This window comes from Dromaius novaehollandiae, chromosome 4 (assembly GCF_036370855.1).
Source record: "Dromaius novaehollandiae isolate bDroNov1 chromosome 4, bDroNov1.hap1, whole genome shotgun sequence".
Lineage (NCBI taxonomy): Eukaryota > Metazoa > Chordata > Aves > Casuariiformes > Dromaiidae > Dromaius > Dromaius novaehollandiae.
The window spans coordinates 16,646,462-16,667,095 of NC_088101.1; the positions used below are offsets into that span (position 1 = coordinate 16,646,462).

The 20,634-nt window shown below is 42.4% G+C and overlaps 1 protein-coding gene across 5 annotated transcripts in view; it reads left to right on the forward strand.

Moving 5' to 3' along the window:
* The window catches only part of BMPR1B (bone morphogenetic protein receptor type 1B), a 254,313-nt gene that overhangs the window by 224,663 nt on the left and 9,016 nt on the right, over nt 1-20,634 (forward strand). For all 5 annotated transcript variants that reach the window (XM_026102444.2, XM_026102445.2, XM_064510504.1 and 2 more), the window contains 6 exons: nt 5,537-5,639; nt 6,617-6,719; nt 12,609-12,705; nt 13,460-13,598; nt 18,530-18,722; nt 19,329-19,626. In XM_026102444.2, the coding sequence (XP_025958229.2) occupies nt 5,537-5,639; nt 6,617-6,719; nt 12,609-12,705; nt 13,460-13,598; nt 18,530-18,722; nt 19,329-19,626 (933 nt within the window). The remainder of the gene's footprint in view (nt 1-5,536; nt 5,640-6,616; nt 6,720-12,608; nt 12,706-13,459; nt 13,599-18,529; nt 18,723-19,328; nt 19,627-20,634) is intronic.

The following is a 20,634-nucleotide window of genomic DNA, read 5'->3' on the forward strand; positions in this document are numbered from 1 at the left end:
GAAGCTCAAAGTGCTTTGAAGACAACCAGGACCTTGTTTTACTGTTTGATTTCAAGTTTTGTATATACGTAATGAATGCACCAGCAGTGCAGTTGTGTCTAATCATAACTAATTGTATATCTAAAAAAATAGTGTTAAATTTAATTGGCTATGACCATAATGGGATTGCAATAAAGGCAGAGGCTGATTAGGTACCTAGTGGTTCTCTCCATTTTCCATTCACAAATAAATGTTGATGGTTTTAAAGATTGGGCTGAGTTTAATTTCTTACGTATTGCCTACTGGTCTTGATTGTGTTTCTCCCCAGCTGTGTCTTAAGGTAACTTTGGTTATCTAAGGCAATAAAATAATTAAGTTGCTTTCTCAGCATTAGCAAAGGTGATAATTCACTTGAGTGATTTTATTTTCATTCTCCTGTTCCCCAGATGAGAGGATTGGATTTTCTTTGTAATTTGACACGTAGAGGGAAGAAGCCTTCAACAGTTGGCCAAACCACTAAGTTCAAGCATCCTTTCTTTTAGGCAGCTTTGATTCTTAGAGTAAAATTGAACACTTTCTAAGAAAGGAGCCATGATGAGATATTGCAAGTTAGCCTTTCAAAAAATATGTGTGTGTGTACATATATATATTTTTTTGAAAATGTAGTCCTTCATACAGGACTGTACAGGAGGCAGTTAAGTCCACTTTAGTGGTTAAAACAAAAAAAAGAAAAATCAGCAGAGACAAATTCTGGCAAGCTTCAGTCTTTTTCTTCTTTCCTCCTCTGCCAGGGCCATGTCTTATGCTTGGCTCAGCGGGTGGCTCCTCTGTCTCCCCGAGTGCTCAAACTGAAATCCAGGTTCCCTGTCCTGCACTTCTCAGCCCTGCTCCAGAAATTGCCTGTTCTTAGTTTTGCTCAGGGATAGCCCATATAGGATTTTAATATGAATAATATGTATTTGCCTTATGGCAAATGATAATGTTTTCTTGGTTTCAGTAAATTCCCTTCGCAAGGGAAGTGTCAGGTATTCTAGCACAAGTAACAACAAAGTACTTCCCTTGCGAAGGGAATTTACTGAAACCAAGAAAACGTTCCAGAACAGTAAATAGCTATGTTAAATTTGTTCTATCATTAAAAAAAAAGCTACATCTTACAAATACATCTGCAATATAATCATAAAGTCAAGTGAAATAAATGGTCTGTGTTTCGGTTTGGGAGCCAAAATAAAGAAAAGAAAAAAAGGGCAAAAGAATGGAGAAAGAAAAGTAGCTTTGTTTTGGCTATTTGCTTCTTCGTAGTTCTAACGTGTACTGAAACAGGTTTTGTACATAAGGGAAAGGTGCTGGGGAGTCAGTGAGGATGCAGAGGTCCTCATCCCCGGTGCTATTGCTGTACCCCAAGCGATGATATCATCACACTGACTGACCTGTCAAAACTCATGCATTCTGCCCAAAGCTTGTGCAGTTAATACAGTTCTGCCATATAGATTGGCATCGTGGCTTGTTTTCTGCGTTGTGTCCTACACGCCAGGGAAAACATTTTGATCCGATCTGTGATTCAGAAGAAAGATGCAAGACATGTCTGGTGGGCTGGGTCACGTCTCGATCGTGGGAGAGTAGTACAGGCAGATTTTGCAGAGATAATATAGGTAGGCAGATCATATGGAAATAGCATTGATCAGCAGACTTGTATGGAAAGTAGGGTATATGAAAAGGTGCCCTGTCGGGATGCATCGAGTACCCTCCGCTCTCCATGTCCGGCATTGAAGGGTTGTTATCGAACACCTCGGTGTTCCCGGTGAGCCGAGAGGTACCACACGCAGCAGAGCAGGACCCGCATCGCGCAGCTGGAGACTCGCGTGGCCGGAGACTTTGGTCCACTGTGAGCCAACTATGTCTCAGTACATCTGTGCGTCCCTTGCCTTCCAAGTAGCTGCGCACACATCTGAAGGTGCATTTGGCTCAACAGCTGCGTGACGTTTTTTTTTCCTCACTTGATTTCAGACTACTACTTTGATACACAGCTGCTTACTATATTTTTTTGCGGGGGTGGAATGAGCCTGTGTTGAATACATTTACAGTGGCTCTTTGTTTTGTGGACAGTGTCCAAAGACAAGGTTCTGCTCAGTTTGGCCTTCATCATCTTCCTTGAGTGAAGGATGTGAGAAAATATATGAATTAGACACAAACTGGGAGTCTAAGCCAATTTTTCAATTAAGTTAATTCAGCCCATCTTTAAAGAGCCATATGAACTTCAAGGTTTCTGTACCCAGCATAACCTAACATTTTTTCCTTCTTTTTAAGAACAATGCAGAAACTTGTCATACTGCTTTGGATGGAAATGTAAAGATGGTGTAGTTCATCCTGCTACCACAGCCAGAAGTACGCACAGGAGGTGTGGCCAAAAATAATAATACTCATATGGACTTAATTGCAAATAATATTAAAGATAAGAAATCTTTTCATCAGTTTTTTTAACCAACCTATTTGTCACAGGCACTAAATGAAGGAATAACGGCACTTTGACAAATTTTTTGTTGCCAAACCTCACTGCACAGTGCACGTAGAAGGCAGGACAGGAAACCATCAGCAGTCAAATTTTGGTAGCGAAAGTGTTGCATCCCTTGTGAGACATGGCTGTTGTCCAGTAAGGACATCTGCTCGGACAGCTGCAAAGCTGCTGGCCTCCGTTCCTCTCTTCCGACATTTAGCAAAGGTCTCCGTTAAGATCACCTCATTCCTTCTGGTCACCTGCACTGGTAGCAGCACCTTCTACAGCAGCGTCTGTCAGTGTTTCCCTTATAAACTCCCTCTATATTCCTGGCTTTTGACTTGGCCGTAGAAGTTCACTCTTGGCACATGTGTGGCATACCAAATCCGTGCTTATTAGCGATTGCATCCAAAACGTATTTAAGCACTTTCCTGTGCCATACTGTAAGAAGAAAATGCTTTAGTGGAGGAGGTTAATGCAGTTAATGCAATGGATGTATTTTGTCACATTAAGTTGAATTCCTTCTTTACACATCATTCAAATTACACAGTTTAAAAAATATCAATCCTATTTTAAAAATTTGCTAGAAAATGGAGAATTTAGCTTCTAATATTGCTTCGTGTATATCAACAATGTACATATTTGTCTATTTGTGCGATCACCAAAGTAAACATAGAGATGACGCAGACTTATCTGAATTGTTTCTAACTTGCTGTAATATTAAAAAAATATATATTTCTACCGTTAGCAGGTATGAGGCAGGGAAAGGAGTAAAGCTGCAGGGCTGTGCCGTGCCCTTTCCTTGCAGCGTGTGGTTCCTGACGTCCGCTGAACCAGGAGAAGAGCCGGGGGTGGGGGGGCACGTTTAAGAGGTACTTCTTACTGCTCAGAAGAGTCACTTCAACCTCTTGCCCAAATTCCTGAGAAATCTTCAGTGGAATAAAGGATTCTTACATTGCATGACAACTTTTTCTCTAACTTATTTTTCATTAGAGATAGAAACAAACAGTGCCCCTTTTTATTTTGCTAGTAGGCCTTTTTTAAATTTTATCATAGTTTTCCTTCATTATTGTATTGGTGTCTGTACAAAATATGAGTTTTATGACTCTTCCCTTTTGCTCTATGCAGTCTAATTTTGTTTGTCTTTCTACATGTGGAATAAAATTTTCAGAGGGACTAAAGTGCTTGGGGATCCTAAATCTAATTTTCAAATATGAACTAAAAATCAGAGTCCCATAGCAAGTCAGAAAAAGAAAAAAAGAAATAAAACCACTGATTTTCTTGCTTCTCTTTTGCTTCTGCAAACAGTATGGCTCTTTCCTCCACCCCTCCATCTTTCCTTTTGTGACCTGAGTATTTTGATTTTTGCTGTGGACAGTTAGCTGTGGAGTTCATTTTTGTGTTTCACTGGATTGCAATTTATTGTTTTGTTGCTCTGTCCCCTGGGTTAAACTTACTCATTACTTTGAATCAAAGGCACCATGCAAACAAATAAAATCTAATCTAATATAATATTCTGCTCTAATGGATTCCTTCCAGTCTCGCTTCTTGGCAATCCTATCGTTCCTATCTTAAGCTCGAGCAATGAAATCAAGGTGGTTGTTGCCCAGAAGGGTTGCTGTCTCCTTCGCCTTACTCGTATGCGCAATGTCAAAGGAGGGCAGAAGTCATCGCTTGCTGCTCCGAGAAAGTAATTTGTAATGTACCGCTGGTTACTTTTCAAATGCAGCAATCAATAGCCGGTGATAGATTATTATTTGAAGTAATAAGCTTACTGTGGCTAGACCCTGCACCACTAATATAAAAATATGCCGCAGCAAATGTTTGACATGATCCTATCCAGCATCTGTCTATACTGCAGCTAATACTTGCAAATTGTGTTTAGCTAGCCGATGTGTAGTGGTGCCCCTCTTTTCCTACGTCTTTGCTGTCTTTGCTGCTGTTACTCTGCCAGGCTTTCCTTTCATTCAAGTGAGGAGTGGATCATCTGAACTTTTGCTGTGTTTAAATTTTCTAATCCTCTTTTCCTTCTATTTCCTTTTTTTAACTGAATTTGTTTGTTCTCTTCTGAAATATGTTCACTGAACATAATAACCAGTGTTATTTTGCTGGGGAAATAATGGAATATTTTATTTTTATGCGACTTAAACATCTTGTATTAAAGAGTTCTTTATTTATTTTTGGGTCCCCTTCCTGCAAGTTAGTCAATTTGTGTTTCTGACACGTTACGCGCCCCCCTCCGAGCACTAAGAAATGAATGTACAGCAGTCCCAGTAAAATGCAGCCGCTCTTTTTGTGCCCTCCACCCCCTCTTTCCATACCATGCAGGCATTTGACCTTCATCAAGGAAGGACATTTATCACCAGCACCATCTCGCCATCTGTTAGGGTACTTGTCCTCTGCGGTGCACATTCTTGTAAACGGAAGCATTACGGATCACTTTAGGCTTATAACCCACGTAAACAGTTATGAAGGGTGTTGATGATAACTCAAGGACTCATACACAAGAGTGTTGCAGTTTGTAATATGGTTAAAACAGGTATCACAAATCACCCTTAATAGTATTTTACTGTTAATATCTCAAAAATGTTTGTTTCTTTAGGTCTCCCCCAGGGTGCAAGTATCCATGTCCCATTCTCATGCACAAGGCAGACCTGTTATAGCACTGATGCTTGCAGTTGTATAGGTCTCCAGAGTCTTAACACTGTAATGTCTGTAGGCATTTACAGAAAATTAAGATGTTTATTAATGGGGTTTACAGCTGAGAAATGTTGGGAGGAGAAGTGTGTCAGCTTTGAGGCACAGCCTCCTTTGTGCGTGGAAAAGTTGATCCTCGGTGCTGTCGTTTGTTGCTGGATCGCGTTGCAACGAGTTGCCTTGGGCGCCTTCGTCTTCTAGCCTGCGTTTTTCCAGATGTGCCCCAGTACTTCGGCTCTTTGTATTTTGTCACACCATTGGAGGAAATACAGGATACAATACAAGGAACAACATTTAAGGCTCTCTTTAGCAGCACATTTTTCACTTTGAAAAACTCCTCCTGATTCATTCTTTCTTTCCGATCCTCAGCACTGATGGCTACTGCTTCACCATAATAGAAGAAGATGAGTCCGGTGGACATTTAGTCACCAAGGGATGCCTAGGATTAGAGGGCTCGGACTTTCAGTGTCGGGTAAGGAAGCATTTGCTGCCTGAGTTTTGTTTGGCTTTTCGGTAGCTTTTAGTTGAAGTGCAGTCCACAGGCATTAGGATGTCCATCTTTTGCACTTCTGTTCAGCTGGCAAGTAGTTGCTCTGCGCTGATTGCTGAGGGGTTTGTATTTACATCCCAGAATGGTTTATGATGGTGACATTATAGCTGCTCCTAACAATAACTTAGTTTTTTGACTTTGTTGCTGCTACTATTAATTAGTAACACCCTGCTCAGATAAAGCTCTAATTTAGAGAAATGCAAGCTTATTCTTGAAGTCTCCACAGCAGCTAAAACAAGTAAGGATGTTGTTTTATGGACCACAGCAACCTTTATGCCTTACATGCAATTCTGTTCAGGTTTTGGATTTTTGATGCTGGAGATTCACTTAGAGTCCAATAATCACCTATCTTAGAGCAGATCTTGTTGCAGCAATAGAAAGGGTATGGGCAATGGAGCAAGATGTCTCTAATGCATTTGCCCTTTCTACAGTTAAATGTGTATGTTTTTACATGAGTACAGGAACAATCTAGCCAGGGCGTCATCAAGGTCTGTGGAAGGGATTTTACCCATGTTCTCATGACAGGTAAATTAATCCACACAGCAATTTCTGTATTAGTCTAGCTAAACTATTTTGAATACGCAAGTTAACTTATTTATCTAATGTAACTCCAACGCAGGCCCATATGTAACTGTCAGAGCTCTGTCTTGCACCATTAGAGTCAATAGAGCCCTTCTGCAGCACAAGGGCATCAACAGAAGTACGTCAGGGATGAATTCCTCTCTTAATGATTTAGATGAAGTGTTTCTGCATACACGAGGTGGCACAGCTCCTGACTCCACACATCCTGGAAATCACAGTCCGGCTGACATGCACACCTTTCTCTCAAATGCCAGAATGACAGTGTACCTTTACAACACAGATAATTACTGCATTTTCTATGACATTTTTGATTGCAGGACACTCCCATTCCACACCAAAGAAGATCTATTGAATGTTGCACAGGTCAAGATTACTGTAACAAGCATCTTCATCCTACGCTGCCACCTCTGAAAAATCGAGGTAAGGGGAAGAGGTAAATTCAGGCCCAAATTGATCTTTTCCTGCTGTTGCTCTTTGCACCTCAGACAGAAACAAAGCCAAAACCAAAGCCCCACTCCAACAGTACATGATTAGAAAGATGAACTGTATTAAACAGTATATCTGAATTGCTTTAGGTCAGAGAGAGCAGTGCCTTGATCTGTTGTAGCTGATGCCTACTATTATTTATGTTGCATAAATGCAAGGGACGTGAGATGTGTTAGAGTTGCACAATATTGTCATAGCACAGACAGGCACGCTAGCGGTCATCCAAGCACCTAGGTCAGTTGTGGCCTTTTGCTTTGTGTGTTTTTAGCTTTGTAATAAACCTTGAGATTGAATCCTCTCTCTGTCACTGCAATATGCATTACAAATGGCTGTTGTTCATAACTCCATAGTAACTCACGTTGGACACATCTGAGACCAGACGTAGCTTAAAACAGTGTAGAGTAACAAGTCATGCAACGATTTTCTTAATTTGTTGTCTGAGAACAAATGGAAATGTATTAACTTAATGGATTCTGGGTAAGACTCAGGTTAGGTTATAGCTTGTCCTACTTAAATGTTGCTTTCTGAAAGTTGTTACAACAATTTTGGCTGGGTGTTGCAAAATGCGTTTTTTAAAAATGGTGCCTCCTAAGCAAAAGTAACATTCACCCGCGATAAACTCTTGGCCTTGGCCACAATGGCCAAGATTCGTGGTGGTCAGCATGGAGTTTAGTCTGTGAGAATCAGTTCAAACTTGCAAGAGAATCTGTAGCCATTGCATTCAGTTATGATGGGCTGAAAATCCAAATCTGTGCTCAGATGCACTCTTATACCAACAGCAGATACAGAAATGCATTCTCAGAGCAAGCCTTCACGCGTGCAAGCAGTTCCTCTCGCATCTATGAAATGCTGCATAGATGGGCTGCAGAATCAGGCCTGTGGAGGGTAATATGTAAATATTTGCTAGCAAGCCATTAAGTCAGTGAAGCCTCATAAAATTTTGACTCCCAACATGCTATTTTTTTTTTAAATTCTGTGGATGGAGAGAGAAGCCTCAAAAGGAAGTCAGTATTTGTTCACACTTATTTAGTATATCAATAAATGTCATTTCAGTTTTGAAAATGATGCCATGATTTCTTCATGTTGCTGACTGAGTTAATCCCATGTTAAAACCAGTTAAAAAATACTGAACAACTGCCTAAAACTAGGCATCTGTCTTATTAAGGTTTTAGCTGTCTGGCTTTCCTATCTGCTGCTTATACCCAAAGCAATAAAACAAGCTTTTGCTAGTGACAGAAGTTATTAGTATAGATTTCTGGGCTTGCTCTGTGCATATAACAGGTAAATAAAGCATCACTTGGGCGCTGTGGTGGCAGACACATTAAATAGCAAAGGGAATGTTTGTTGAAAGAATTATTTTATAGCATTGGAACAGGACTCTAGCTGCTTTATATTGCAAAGTCATCTAATTTATTATGACAAACAAAAGGCAATGTATTCATTCAACATATTCTGAAGATTTTTGTTTGAAATAAGCCCTGCAATACCAGTATCCTGCCTGTTAGTGTACTGGGGAAATACATTTCTGAAGTTGCTTCATAAAATGTGGCTGAACAGGACTGAAGTCGGCACCTTCATTAAAGCCTTATGCAACTATGTCATACTCAGTGCCAGACCTGTTTTAATTTGCCAGTGCCGTATCCTGGTGTGAAAGCTCAGGGAAAAGCCATAGTTTGAACTATAGATCCTCACTGCAACCCTGTACAAATACTGTGTGTCAACTATTTCCAGTACTATGACCGTGATCATTTTTTCTACAAGAAACATTTAAATTAGGGTATGATTGAGTGAATACTATGAGAATTGTAAATCAAATTTAACATAAACTGTGAATTCTGGAGGCAAAAAAAAACCCTTAAAAACAAGCTTATAGAAACAACCTCACAACCAGGATTCCATGAAAAATATTGTACGTTACCAGCATTTAAAAACAAAAGAAAGTTTGCTTCTGGTGAACTTATGTCCAGGGTCATCTCTCAGGGGAAACAAAGTCGAGGGAGATCATCCAGCTGCAGGTCAGAGGTTGCTGAACTGCAAATTACCAAGGTAACATCTACAAAGGCAAGCAAATCGCGCCCTGAAAGTGTTTTTCCAGACCTGGTATGTGCTGGAAAGGGGGCTTTGCCCTCTCTCCACGAAAGGAAAGGAGGACCACATATGTGGAAATGGGAGCTAGAAGAATTAACACTTGTTGCAGCAAAGCTCCGTTAAGCAAGGTGGAAGAAAGTAGCAACAGCTAAGCTTAAGTTTGGATCTCATCCTGGTAACAGACCTAGCAAGATAAAATACTGCAGATACCATGAAGTCCTCTTCCCAGTTTTGCATCTGTCTTATTAAGGAAATGAGAATCATAATTGGATCTGATACAACACCTCTATTTTAAACAATAAAAGATATTCCTGGAAATCCCAGCGAAAGTGCAGGCTGAGACCAGTCGCAAGGAGAAATATGTCTTTACTGATTTAAAGCCTATATAAGCAGAAGTGGTGGTGCCACCGTGTCTGGCTCCCTGCCTGTAGCGCTAGTGATGAATGGGCACGGGAATGACTGGAGGAGTGATGGGGTCTGATGCGTGCACACAGTCTCCCCGCCTCAGATTTCACCGCCGGTTTTACCGAGATAGCCTTAACGTTGGGAGCTGGAGGGGCCTGGGGAGGGAGGAGGACCTCCCCTCCCTTTGCTACGCCGGCTTCGCCCTCGTACCTGCTGCGTGGCGTTTTCAACGCACGCATCACCCCAGTCCCCCGGATGGCTGAGGGAGCTGCAAAAAAGGGCGAGAGTAGGGAGGGAATCACAGGGAAGCAACCCAAAGGCGGCTTGGTATCACTGAAGAGCCCCCTTTTGTCCCCATCTCTCCCATCCTCTGCTGATCAATCCGTGACAGACCCCTGCGCACATCACTGCTTTCCTACAGCTCAGGATTGTCCTCTGTTCTTTGCTGGGCTTTGCTCTTACCCCCGAGCCAACGAACGTGAAGAAGCTTCCCGAAACTGCTGCTGCCTTGTTCGGTGCCCCCCTCCCCACCCTCCCAGCTCACGGCTTCCTCCTCAGCAGCTACTGCTTATTCTCATAACCCCACTGCTTGGCATGTTGCGTTGCCAAGTAACATAACACTAAAAATCACAGCACCGCCCTGGACTTCTTGAGAGCCGAGTGTCTGCATCGCGCCAGCCGGTACGGCCGCAGGCGTAACCCCAAGGCCCGCGAGCCGGTGGGCGAGCGGACCCCGAGGCTGGGCTGCCCCGTCCCTCTGTCTTGCCCAAGAAGGGATCCCACCTGCGCTGGATGGTGCTGGGGACGGGAGGTTTGTCCTGCTGCTCTGTGGGGAGCAGCATGCTCTGCAGCAGAAGGGTTGGTCCCCAGCAGCACCGGTCTGGCTCGGTTCAGCAGAATAAAAAGATGCTGCAAATATAGGAATGGGGTCTTTTTTAACTTGTTAACCATGTGCCAGCTGGTTTATGAAGTCCTCAAATGAGCCAGCAAATGAAATTGTGCCACGACACTGAAAACGCAGGAAGTATTCGGAAAATGAGACAATAGCTCACCTTTATCATGAGTATCACCTCTCATCATACATAGCCAAATAGATGTGAAGGCATACGGAAGTTATCCTCATCTTTTGCGAGAGCCCGTTTCAGGCCCATGATGGAATAAACCTGCCTTAGCCGCCTTCAGTAGCGTGGGGGACATAACCTCCCGAGGCAGCATAGTCAGCAGCGTTACTGGGACCTGCGTGAGCCCTTCCCAGCTCGGAGACCGTACACGTTCTTCTGTGTCTCGCGTGCTTTCTTCACACTTGCATCGCATAATTGCCTTTGGGTAGTGAAAAACGTTGACCTGCTGATGTCTGACGCATTCGGGTGAAGTCTTCTGATTTTTAAGAGCTACAGAGCACTTTCAAAGTGCCTCTGGGAAAATCGAAGCGTGTTTGTTTAGTTGTCTAAATTGGAGAAGCCTAGCGAAAATGTTGGGCATGGTGCTTGGGTCATTTAAAATGATCATAGTTTGCTTAACATTTTGGCATCTCGATCATCCCTCACCCAAACTGACATAAACACGCAGCAGCATGAACAGTGTTGGGGCATTAGGAGTTCTGGTGGTGCAACACCTTGGGTGCGAATCCGCTGACTCCCATCGCTTTGCTCCCTGGCACACACAAATATAAACAAGCTCCGAATTACTCCCCCTGCATCGGACAGGAGCATTCGTTATTCCCAAGTACAAAGGCTTTTATCCTCAGCTTTCACGGTGATTTATTCTGTGAAGTGGGGAACTCTCGCCGTGGATAAATTTTCAGGCTCTCCCAAGTACAAAAGCCGCCGGTACGGTCTGCACGCTCTATTTATCCTCTCCTCGGCTGAGGGGCTGCGACATCTTAAAACTGTTACAAACCGCACATTTTAGAGGGGAACGACCGGCAGACGCGGACTGCTTATAAACCATGAAATAGAGCCTTTACCCTCCCGAGCCGCCGTCCCCTTCCCCAGCGAGGGCCCATTCCCCCGCGGGCTCTCGGTTTCGGCTCCCAGCGCTCCCGGTGTGACACGCCGGGGCGAAATCGGCCGCTCCGGTGTTGTCCCGATAGACGTCGTGCCGGGGTCCCCTTTCAAAGGCGCTGGCCACGCCGTGAATGTTTACGTTGTTCCTGCTCCGGGAGCAGGTAGTGGCGGCCTGCAACACGACCGGCGTGATCAGAAGGCGCGTTGGGAGGTGATCTCTGTTTGCGGTCGAAAGGGGACGGGAAGAAATAGTCGGGGGCAAAAAGCGACGGAGAAACTGGAGCTTTAGAAGAACAGCGCCCGGCGGTAAACCAAGAGTCCCCGAGGACTCGCCGTGTCTCGTTACCCTTGTAAATGTGCAACGTGATAGTGCTAGTGCAGGAGGAGTCGAGGAGGACAGGTTTGGGGTGTCCCAGGATGCAGGACGCAAGACGGCGAGGCCAAGAGCGCTTCGGGAAGGAAAGGCCACCTCTGCCTTGTGGCAGATGACAGCCCCGGACAGCGGTGTGCACACGCATGCCGAAGCGCCGTCTCCATGAGACTTCGTCTTCAAAGAAGAGCAGTGCAAGGTCTCTTTACTGATAGTTTTTGTGCACTGGCATTTCCCACCAGTCATTTTACATGTTTGCTTTTCTGAGTGTTTTCAGGAATACCTGCTGCAGGGGTATTTTTGGCCGCCAGTATAGGACTTACTGGCACACCGGGCTGCTGCAGAATGAACGGAGAGAAAATTCCTGCTCAAGTGCTTAAAACAGAAGCAGAGAGATGGATTATTTTACCTTCAAGGCCCTCAGCGGTCTGCTTCCTCGAGGCTTAGATGCTCTGCTGTGTCTTCCCTGCCAGGATAAATGCAGTTACTCTTTTCTTTTTATATTAGCTGTCTGACAAGATTCTAGTTCATAAAAGTGATTTAAGATAGCGGCAGTAATTTTTGTATGTCCCACTTGATCAAGCAGGTTAAGAGCCAGAGCTGTAGGTCCTGCTTTGCTTTCCCTAACTGATTCTTCATTCGGAGCCAAGCAGAGCTGCACATCCAGGCAAAGGTCCCCATGTCACGAACGGGGATTTTTTGCCCCAGTAAGGTCTGCGCAATCAAATAGGCCATTGCATGGTGCCAGCTTTGCCCTGGCCGCTGAAGGTCCAAGAATAAATGCACATAAGCCATCCTGTATAGGATTTTAGTAGGAAAAAAAACCAAAAACCAGTGCTTTTGCTCAGTGCACTTTTTAGGATGTGCATGTCTTTTGATGCTGGTTTGGTACCACCTCTCAGTCCAAATTTTCCAACTTCCTTCCCTCTACCTTTATTTCTCTTTAAACCCCAGACTTTGCTGAAGGAAGTATTCACCATAAGGCCTTGCTGATCTCAGTGACTGTTTGCAGTATTCTTCTGGTGCTTATCATCATATTCTGCTACTTCAGGTAAATAAGGAATATTTTGCCATCTTGTTAACATTCTTCCTAATATTGATCTTTTTATGGACTTAAGAATTTTAAAAATTTGAGGTGGAAGTTAAAGAAAAATATAAAAACAAAGCTGTGATTTTGTTGTGGAAAAAAATGCATATTTTGTTCTTGTTAGTCAGAAGTATACCCGTGTGATGTATTTCATATAGTGTCTTTTGCCTAGCATCCTAAAAAGCCTTTCAGGCAGAAGCACAGATTTTTCTTTCCTGAAGCTGAAAAAAGGCACAGAGTTAAGTTCATTGTAGGGCAAATAAACGTAAGGCTCCTAAACCTCTTTATGTGGTGAAGAATTGATCCCCCAAAAGAGAGGGGTACAGAAGGGTAAGTAAATACGGCTAGAATGTTATCATAATCTACATACACTATATTTAAATATTTCCGCACATTTTTATATAGTCCCAGATCCCATTATCTTACCTCCTTTTGCTCCTAAAAGACCCACTACATTCAGTGAAATAAAGTAGGGTATTTACAGTGTCTGTTTTAAACATGTTTGACTTCCTGAGGGGGGGGGGGAAAAAACAACACTCCTTTTGCTATGCAGACATATGCCAGATTGCACAGTCTGAGTTTTGTGGTCCAGAATACAAAGGAGTTGGGACGCTGAAAATGCTTTGCTGAAAACAAAGGAAAATATTGGTTAGCAAGTCCAGCATATTCTGTTAAATAATTCCGTTAAATCTAATTTCGCTCTCCTGTGAACGGGCAGGTACAAAAGGCAGGAGACGCGGCCGCGGTACAGCATCGGGCTGGAGCAGGACGAGACCTACATCCCGCCGGGGGAGTCCCTGAAGGATTTGATCGAGCAGTCGCAGAGCTCCGGCAGCGGCTCCGGGCTCCCTCTCCTGGTAGGAGACAAATATTATTTTAATGCCAAGTTTAAAAGGCAGAGGTGGGCCCTGGGAGGAGAAAAAAATGATACGTGAGAAATGAGACTTGTGTTTGAAAATACAAATTGCTTTAGGGTTTTCCTCCCCAGAAATGGCAAATATTTAGCCTGGAAAACAATTAAGAACTGGAGACTTTTATTTCACATAGACTAAGCCAAAAAAAGCTTATTTTTTTTACCTCAACGCTCAGTTCTTAGCTCAGATAACATAGGATAACTACTTAGCTCAGATATCATAGCATAAATTCAGATTAATAGACCTCACACCAGGCTTTACCCCAGTGTAAAGGACAGCGTCTGGCCTGCAGTCCCATTTTCATGCTTTTTATGTGCAACACACAATAGCATTTCAAACACTGACACACAGTCTTTATATAAAAGGAATTGTAATTCATCAAACCTGGAGCCTTTTTATGTGTGGGCTTCACTTTGCATTCAGAAGTCAAGAACAAATTATTTTCCTTGTACTGTGCTAATCCCAGAGGTTAAAGGCATGGGAACAGAGTGTAGTTTATCATTATTTCTGAACCGACTCCAAGACCCCTGAGCTCATATACTGCAAAGGTAGAAGTTTTGTGTTCTGCAGCAAAACACTTCTGTTCACCGGAATTTTAGTTTTTGAGACTCGTCATCACTTCTTAGCAGTGAAGAAAAAATAGACTACTTATTTAAAATATGGCCTTTGAAAAAATGAATTTGATTTCATTTTCATTTTTCAGAGACTGTATGTCCCTTCCGTCTACCCAACCTGTTTGTTTGTAGTGAGCTAATACGGTAGATGTTGTCCAGTTTCCAGGTACTAGGTACTGTCTGTTTTTTCCCTCAGATCTTGTTTTTTCCATGCTAAAGATGAAATAAAATGGAAAATTTTGTAATTCCTTAAAATGAAGCAAAAAATTGAGTGATTGGGTAAAATCTGACTAAACTCGACTTGTTCTGGTGGGAGTAAGTGCTTAGATTCTCATTTAAATGAAGCGCTCCCTTCTTTCTAATCCAGATTTCTAACAGTAGACTTTTGAGGGGAAAAAAGGCAAGCAGAAAAATGGGCTCTGAGCAAGGAAAACCCATGGCCATTTTTATCTATTGAGAGAAATTTCGTCAGCTAGAATATAGACTTTAAGAAAGCTCTGCCGTCTCCCGTACCGATGTGCCTGCAGCGGCCATGGAAAGGGGGGGGATCACGTCTGTGAGTGAGGCCCGTTCCCAATGAGAGCTTCCAGTTTATTTAACCACGAGGGGCTCTTTTTATTTGTTTGTTTGTTGCATAACACGTCATCAGACATCACATTAATTAGGACAAATGCAAGAAACTTGAGTCTTTTTATGTGTGTCTTTTATGCTGCTAATTAACTACTGCAAAGGCTGAGGTGGGATCCCAATTCTTCTTCCAGTCCTCCTCTTTGCTCCTCCAGGCCTGGGGACTTCAGAGCCACTGGACGTGGTGGTGTTCCTGGAGGAATTTTTTCCTACTCTTTGTCTAGGAAAGTGGATGCATTTTTCCTAGATTTTTCCTTTAAACAGTTGTTTGCTCTGGAAGACAAGAAAAATTGAGAGCGATAATGAATTTTGCACATGGTGATAAATGTTAGCTGCATTTTGCAGACAGCTACAACAGCTGCAGGCCCACAAGAAATGCATGGTTTGGTACCTATGGGCCAGTGACTGAAACGAGTGTATAGCAAAGTGCCCAGAAAAAATGCTCTAGCCTTTATTGTGGAAGAGTTTTGACCATCATTATTTCTTATTCAAAGAATGAAATATTCAAAGTTATTATTTCAGGAAAGTAAACCACAAATTTATTACAAAATGTCGATTTATGATAAACAGTAATGTCTTTCTTCTGTGCAGAACATTTATTCTAATGGGTAGATATTATGCCAAAAAGCAAACATTAACCACGATGTTATCAATACCTTGACATTCAACAAGCAGTTTTTTTCTCGAGCTGTTTGTACCCCTGACGGAAAAGTTTGCTGCAGGTTAAATGCTGCCAATCAAATTTGAAACCAAGAAAAAATATAATAAGTTGCAAATAAAGGCTCTGAGCCAACAGACTGGGGCGCGCAATGCAATCTGTGCAAGCAGGCAGAACCCCGTTGGCTTTGGCAGAGCAAGAAGTATCGCAAAGCTTATGCCCCAGCGACTCCACGTGCAAACTCACGGATGGAGGTTGCATGTTGGGGGCAAGAAGGAGAGAGTGGTTTCAGTGGGGTGTAGGAGGCTTGCCCAATTGCAGAGTGCAGTCCCTACCTTTTCAGGGGTTTTTCTCATTCCTCTTCCAGTGAATTTTGCTTTTCAGTGGACTGCATCCCGGCGAGGGCCACTAAATTCTCTGTTAACAAATGTTATAGTGAAGAAAGGTTTGTTTGTCTGGATTTTCTCTGTGTTAAACAGATGTATTTGGCTGAAGAACAGAATGCAGACAAACTTTGGCAGAAGTAGAAATAGCTGGTGAGTGGGTTGATTCCAGTCAGGGAGGGGAAACAAAGGGCCGTGTAACTTTACCTGGCTGGTCACAGAGCTCCAGCAGCAAAATACCGATTTGGAAAGAAATCAAAAAAGCACTCACTGCGAATAATTCACACAGACTCATCATTCAGCATGCTTATAAGATCAGTTCATCCAACAATTTCGATTAACGAATATGTTTTAAAAAATGTAATCACTTTATCAGCCCCCCAAAAGGGGTAAATTCCTTTAAAAAAAATAATATATATATATATTCATAGTAAATCGTTTGACCAGTTCTAGCAAGAGGAAACCAGGTTAAGGCCCTTCACATAGTATTCTGCCGCCTGAAAACCTATAACAGAAATGTGTTTTTCATTTTCTTAATGTAATTTAATAAGGAACTTTTCATCATTAAGTATTGTAATTTCATGTACTTTATGATGCCATTACATATATTTACACAAATTAAGTTATTTGATATAACTGCATTATTGCTCAGGATGCATTTTTAAAATGGGCAAAATAGAAAGCAACAATGCTAAAATTACATTACCAAATGTTAAAGCAAAATTCCAATGTAATACAACAATTGTTCAATCACTATATGAGAGTATAAAGGAGAATAAATCAGTTTTAAAAATTAAGGCTAATCTCTGCTCTTGGCTTTCACTGATGTTAATCAAAAATAATGGCAGTGAAGCCACCATCTTGGAAGTCTCATAATACCTTGCAGGGCTGAAAAAATGGGATCCTGTTTAAATGAAAACAAAAAAAAAGCTGGAACTTTGGAAATAGTTTTGCATAAATGCCACTGAATGTTAGCCTTCTTTAAATGGCTAATATGAAACCCAGTAATTTATTTACAAAATAAATGATAATGGATGTTATTTGAACATGCCTCCATGCTTCAGTGGGATGGTGGCAGTCCTGCTCTGCATTAGTGGCCTGTCCTTTCCACTGCTAGGGATTACAAGTAAAACTGATAGTTTCCACCGGACCTCCAAGAGACAATGAGGGAAGCAAGTGCTTTTAAAATCCAGTTTTGATTATCTATTTTTGTCAGTCACGGCTGCAAAAATACTTGGGATTACAAGAAACAAATACGGTTTCATAGGGGCTCAGTGCAAACTTGCTGCAGGAAACTCGTGGAGAGTTGGGTATGCACGGTGGCAAAACCTAGCGACCTTAAATTTGCCCTCGTCTAGATTTTACCAACAGCCTGGACCAGATTAAAAGTTCTTAGAAAAAGATGCAATTGTACTAGAGTCCATGAAGTTATTTTCTCTAAAAACCTTGTAAAATCCTACAAAACCAAAAATCCTTAGTTGTGGGTTGGACTGGCAAGACTGAAGCAGAAGAAGGTGACATTTTAACATGCTGTTTTACCAGGGTGAGGTGGAGTCAACCGTGAACGCTAGTGGGTTGTGTTGCAGCTTCTGCTTTGGTTTTTTCTTCCGGGAACTTTCAGAAGCATGTCATCCACCGACATGCCCCGCTCCTGTGAGACCGTGTTAGTCTGCGCTTGCCCAAGGCTTTTTGTGGTCATAAAAGTTGATTAAACATAGACTTGTTCAGTCTTCTGCATGTAGCCCACCATCCTTATGAGGGGTGGGTATCTCCGCAATGCTGCTGATTACATTGATCTTCTGATGCAGCTGCCCAAATGCTTTGATAAGGTCACTAAAAAGCACCAGTTTAAAGCTGCTCATCCATATCTTTGGGAAAAATAGCATTTCTTGTTGTTGTTACTAAATAATGATGATTATTAAATTTGATGTAGGCATATAGGTCCTAAAACCTCTCTAACTCTATGGCTGAGGTTCCTAAAGCCAAATTTGTATATTGAAATTATTAGGGGCAGGATTTTCAAGGAGCCCGAAGGAGATAGGAAGCCGCTTTCAATAGTTCTGGTAGTTCTGGAGCACTGAGCGGCTTTGGGTGGTTTTGAGTCTCAGCCTTGAGATCAAAGGTGTTGGGTATTTAACAACATTCCTGTTTTAATTAAAAATGTGTTACCTGGTCCTTTAGATGCTGGTTGGGATTGGGGTGGCCAGGAATGTTTTCTATCAAAGTTTTTTCCAGCAAAAACAAAGAATTTGCACAAAATGGAGATTTTTCTCAGGAAAATACAAAATTTTAAATTAGTAGTCAAAAGTTTTATTCACACTGACTAATTTACTCTCTTGAGCTGCCATGGTGCATTTTGGAAATGTCCAGGAAGGCGTCTTTACACTGACGGGAGCGACCCCTCTAGCTCTGTACGCTGAGGGAAATGGGGAGCTGCCGCATCGTGAAGCTTTGCAGAAGTCCATTTTGCAAAGTCTGCCCATTCCCGTTTTCAGCAGGTTTCTTGTGCAGAAAGGAGAGGAAGAAGGACCAAGGCGAACGCAGAACATTTCTGCCGAGCAAATTCTAACTGCACGTCCTGGGATTTTGCAGGTTCAAAGGACCATAGCAAAACAGATTCAGATGGTAAAGCAGATTGGAAAAGGTCGCTATGGAGAAGTTTGGATGGGAAAGTGGCGTGGAGAAAAAGTAGCTGTAAAAGTGTTTTTTACCACGGAGGAGGCCAGCTGGTTCAGAGAAACAGAAATCTACCAAACTGTCCTGATGAGGCATGAAAATATTCTCGGTGAGTGGAATTAAAGATAATTATTTGATAGTTACAGGTTTCTTTGGTTTACTTTGGTATTTCTTGTTCTCTGATGTCCTCTCTTATGTGTTTTTTTACCCAAATTAGCCATGCAACAACTTTCAAAAGAAAGATGTTTTAAAGATTCTTGTGCAGTTAAAAAATAATTGGCTTTGGAGGCTGCTGCTCCAGCCAGAGCACGGCTGATTCTGCCACTTGCATTTGAGTATCTGGGCTTTCGAAAATACGCAGAATACTGAAGTTGGGGCCGGTAAATGAATGCACAGCTTTTACAGAGCTTTCCAAACTATCTTTTTAACCTGTTTGCTTGCTTAGGCCTCGGCCAGCACAAGGAGGGAGGATCTCCTAATGCGGCCAGGCTTTCCCAAGGGCCAGGGAGGGATGGACAGCCCCGGCTTTTCCCTCCTGCGGCAGAAGTCCTCAGTTCCTGATGTAGTGACATTAGCACAGCTGCGTGGAGGGCAGATTAAAGCAATTGAACACAGCGTTAAAATAAAACCAGTGACGCGGCTGACAGTTCAGCGCGCCGAGCATTCAGAGAGAGCCGTGAGAAGCATTAATGTGAAAATCTTTTCTTTTGGGCAGGATTCATTGCTGCAGACATTAAGGGTACAGGGTCTTGGACTCAGCTGTATCTCATCACCGACTACCATGAGAATGGCTCACTCTACGATTATCTGAAATCTACCACCCTGGACACAAAAGCCATGCTGAAGCTGGCCTACTCCTCGGTGAGCGGCTTGTGCCACCTGCACACGGAGATCTTCAGTACTCAAGGCAAGCCGGCTATTGCCCACCGTGACCTAAAAAGTAAGAATATTCTGGTGAAAAAGAACGGAACCTGCTGTATAGCAGATTTGGGCTTGGCTGTTAAATTTATTAGGTGAGTAACTACGTAGACCAAATGGATGTTGATAAGTGAGGCAGATTGGTTTTGTTGCTTATGGAGTGCGTGTGCACGTGTGGGTAAGTGCATACAACATATGTACCTGCCTTTCACACTGTGCTCATACGTGTTTGAGATGGGGCTACCTGTGTAGATGAGGATGTCACGTAAACACCTCGTGCAGGTGTATAAATAGTTGCTCTGTAATAATCGACAGCGTTAGTTGCATTTGCATAAGCATTTCAGTTTTCATCAGTTCTGCTCAGTATCAACCTGGGTATCATTACCGCATGCTAAGAGGATGTAGCACTGACAGGTGAAATCATGTCAGTAAACTTGTCCGTGAAGCTTTTAGCCTGTCAAATCTCTGAATAATTCACTCACAACTTAGACGGAATAATATTAATCATTTGCACATGCTACAAATTGGGATTTATTGAAAAGCACCCCACTCGCGTTGTGTTTTGTTTCATTTCCTACAAATCAAATTGCTGAGTTACAGATTTGATTTTTGAAATGGCTTTTAAATTTGATTTTAAAAAATGGTTATGTGTTTAAACAACTTAGAAGGAGCAGACAAGTAGGACTTGCTCACTCCTGGGATTCGTAAAGCAGTCATTGCTATCTGACAGCTGTTTGCTCTATTCGAAAGGAGTTTGAGTTCGCAGGTCTTTTCCTGCTGGAGATGTATGTTAGGAATCCTGTGATATTTCTGAGCTCAGAAACGTGGCCACAGAGTGAAGGTTTCGGTCTCAGAGGTCGGCTTTGAAAATGTGGGTTCCCTGAAGTACAGCAAAAAATATTGTGTACAAGATCTTGAACAGAAATTATTCAGAGCGTAAGTAAAGGCAGTTTTATATGCTCTTCTCACCGTTGACTCCTCTATCAGGTTTCTTGGTGAGGCTTTTCCTTTATGAACCTGACCTTCCTCTGGGAGATGTGAAAGAAATAATTTTACTTTGGGGAACAGAAATAACAACTTGGAAATATGCCATTCACTGTAAA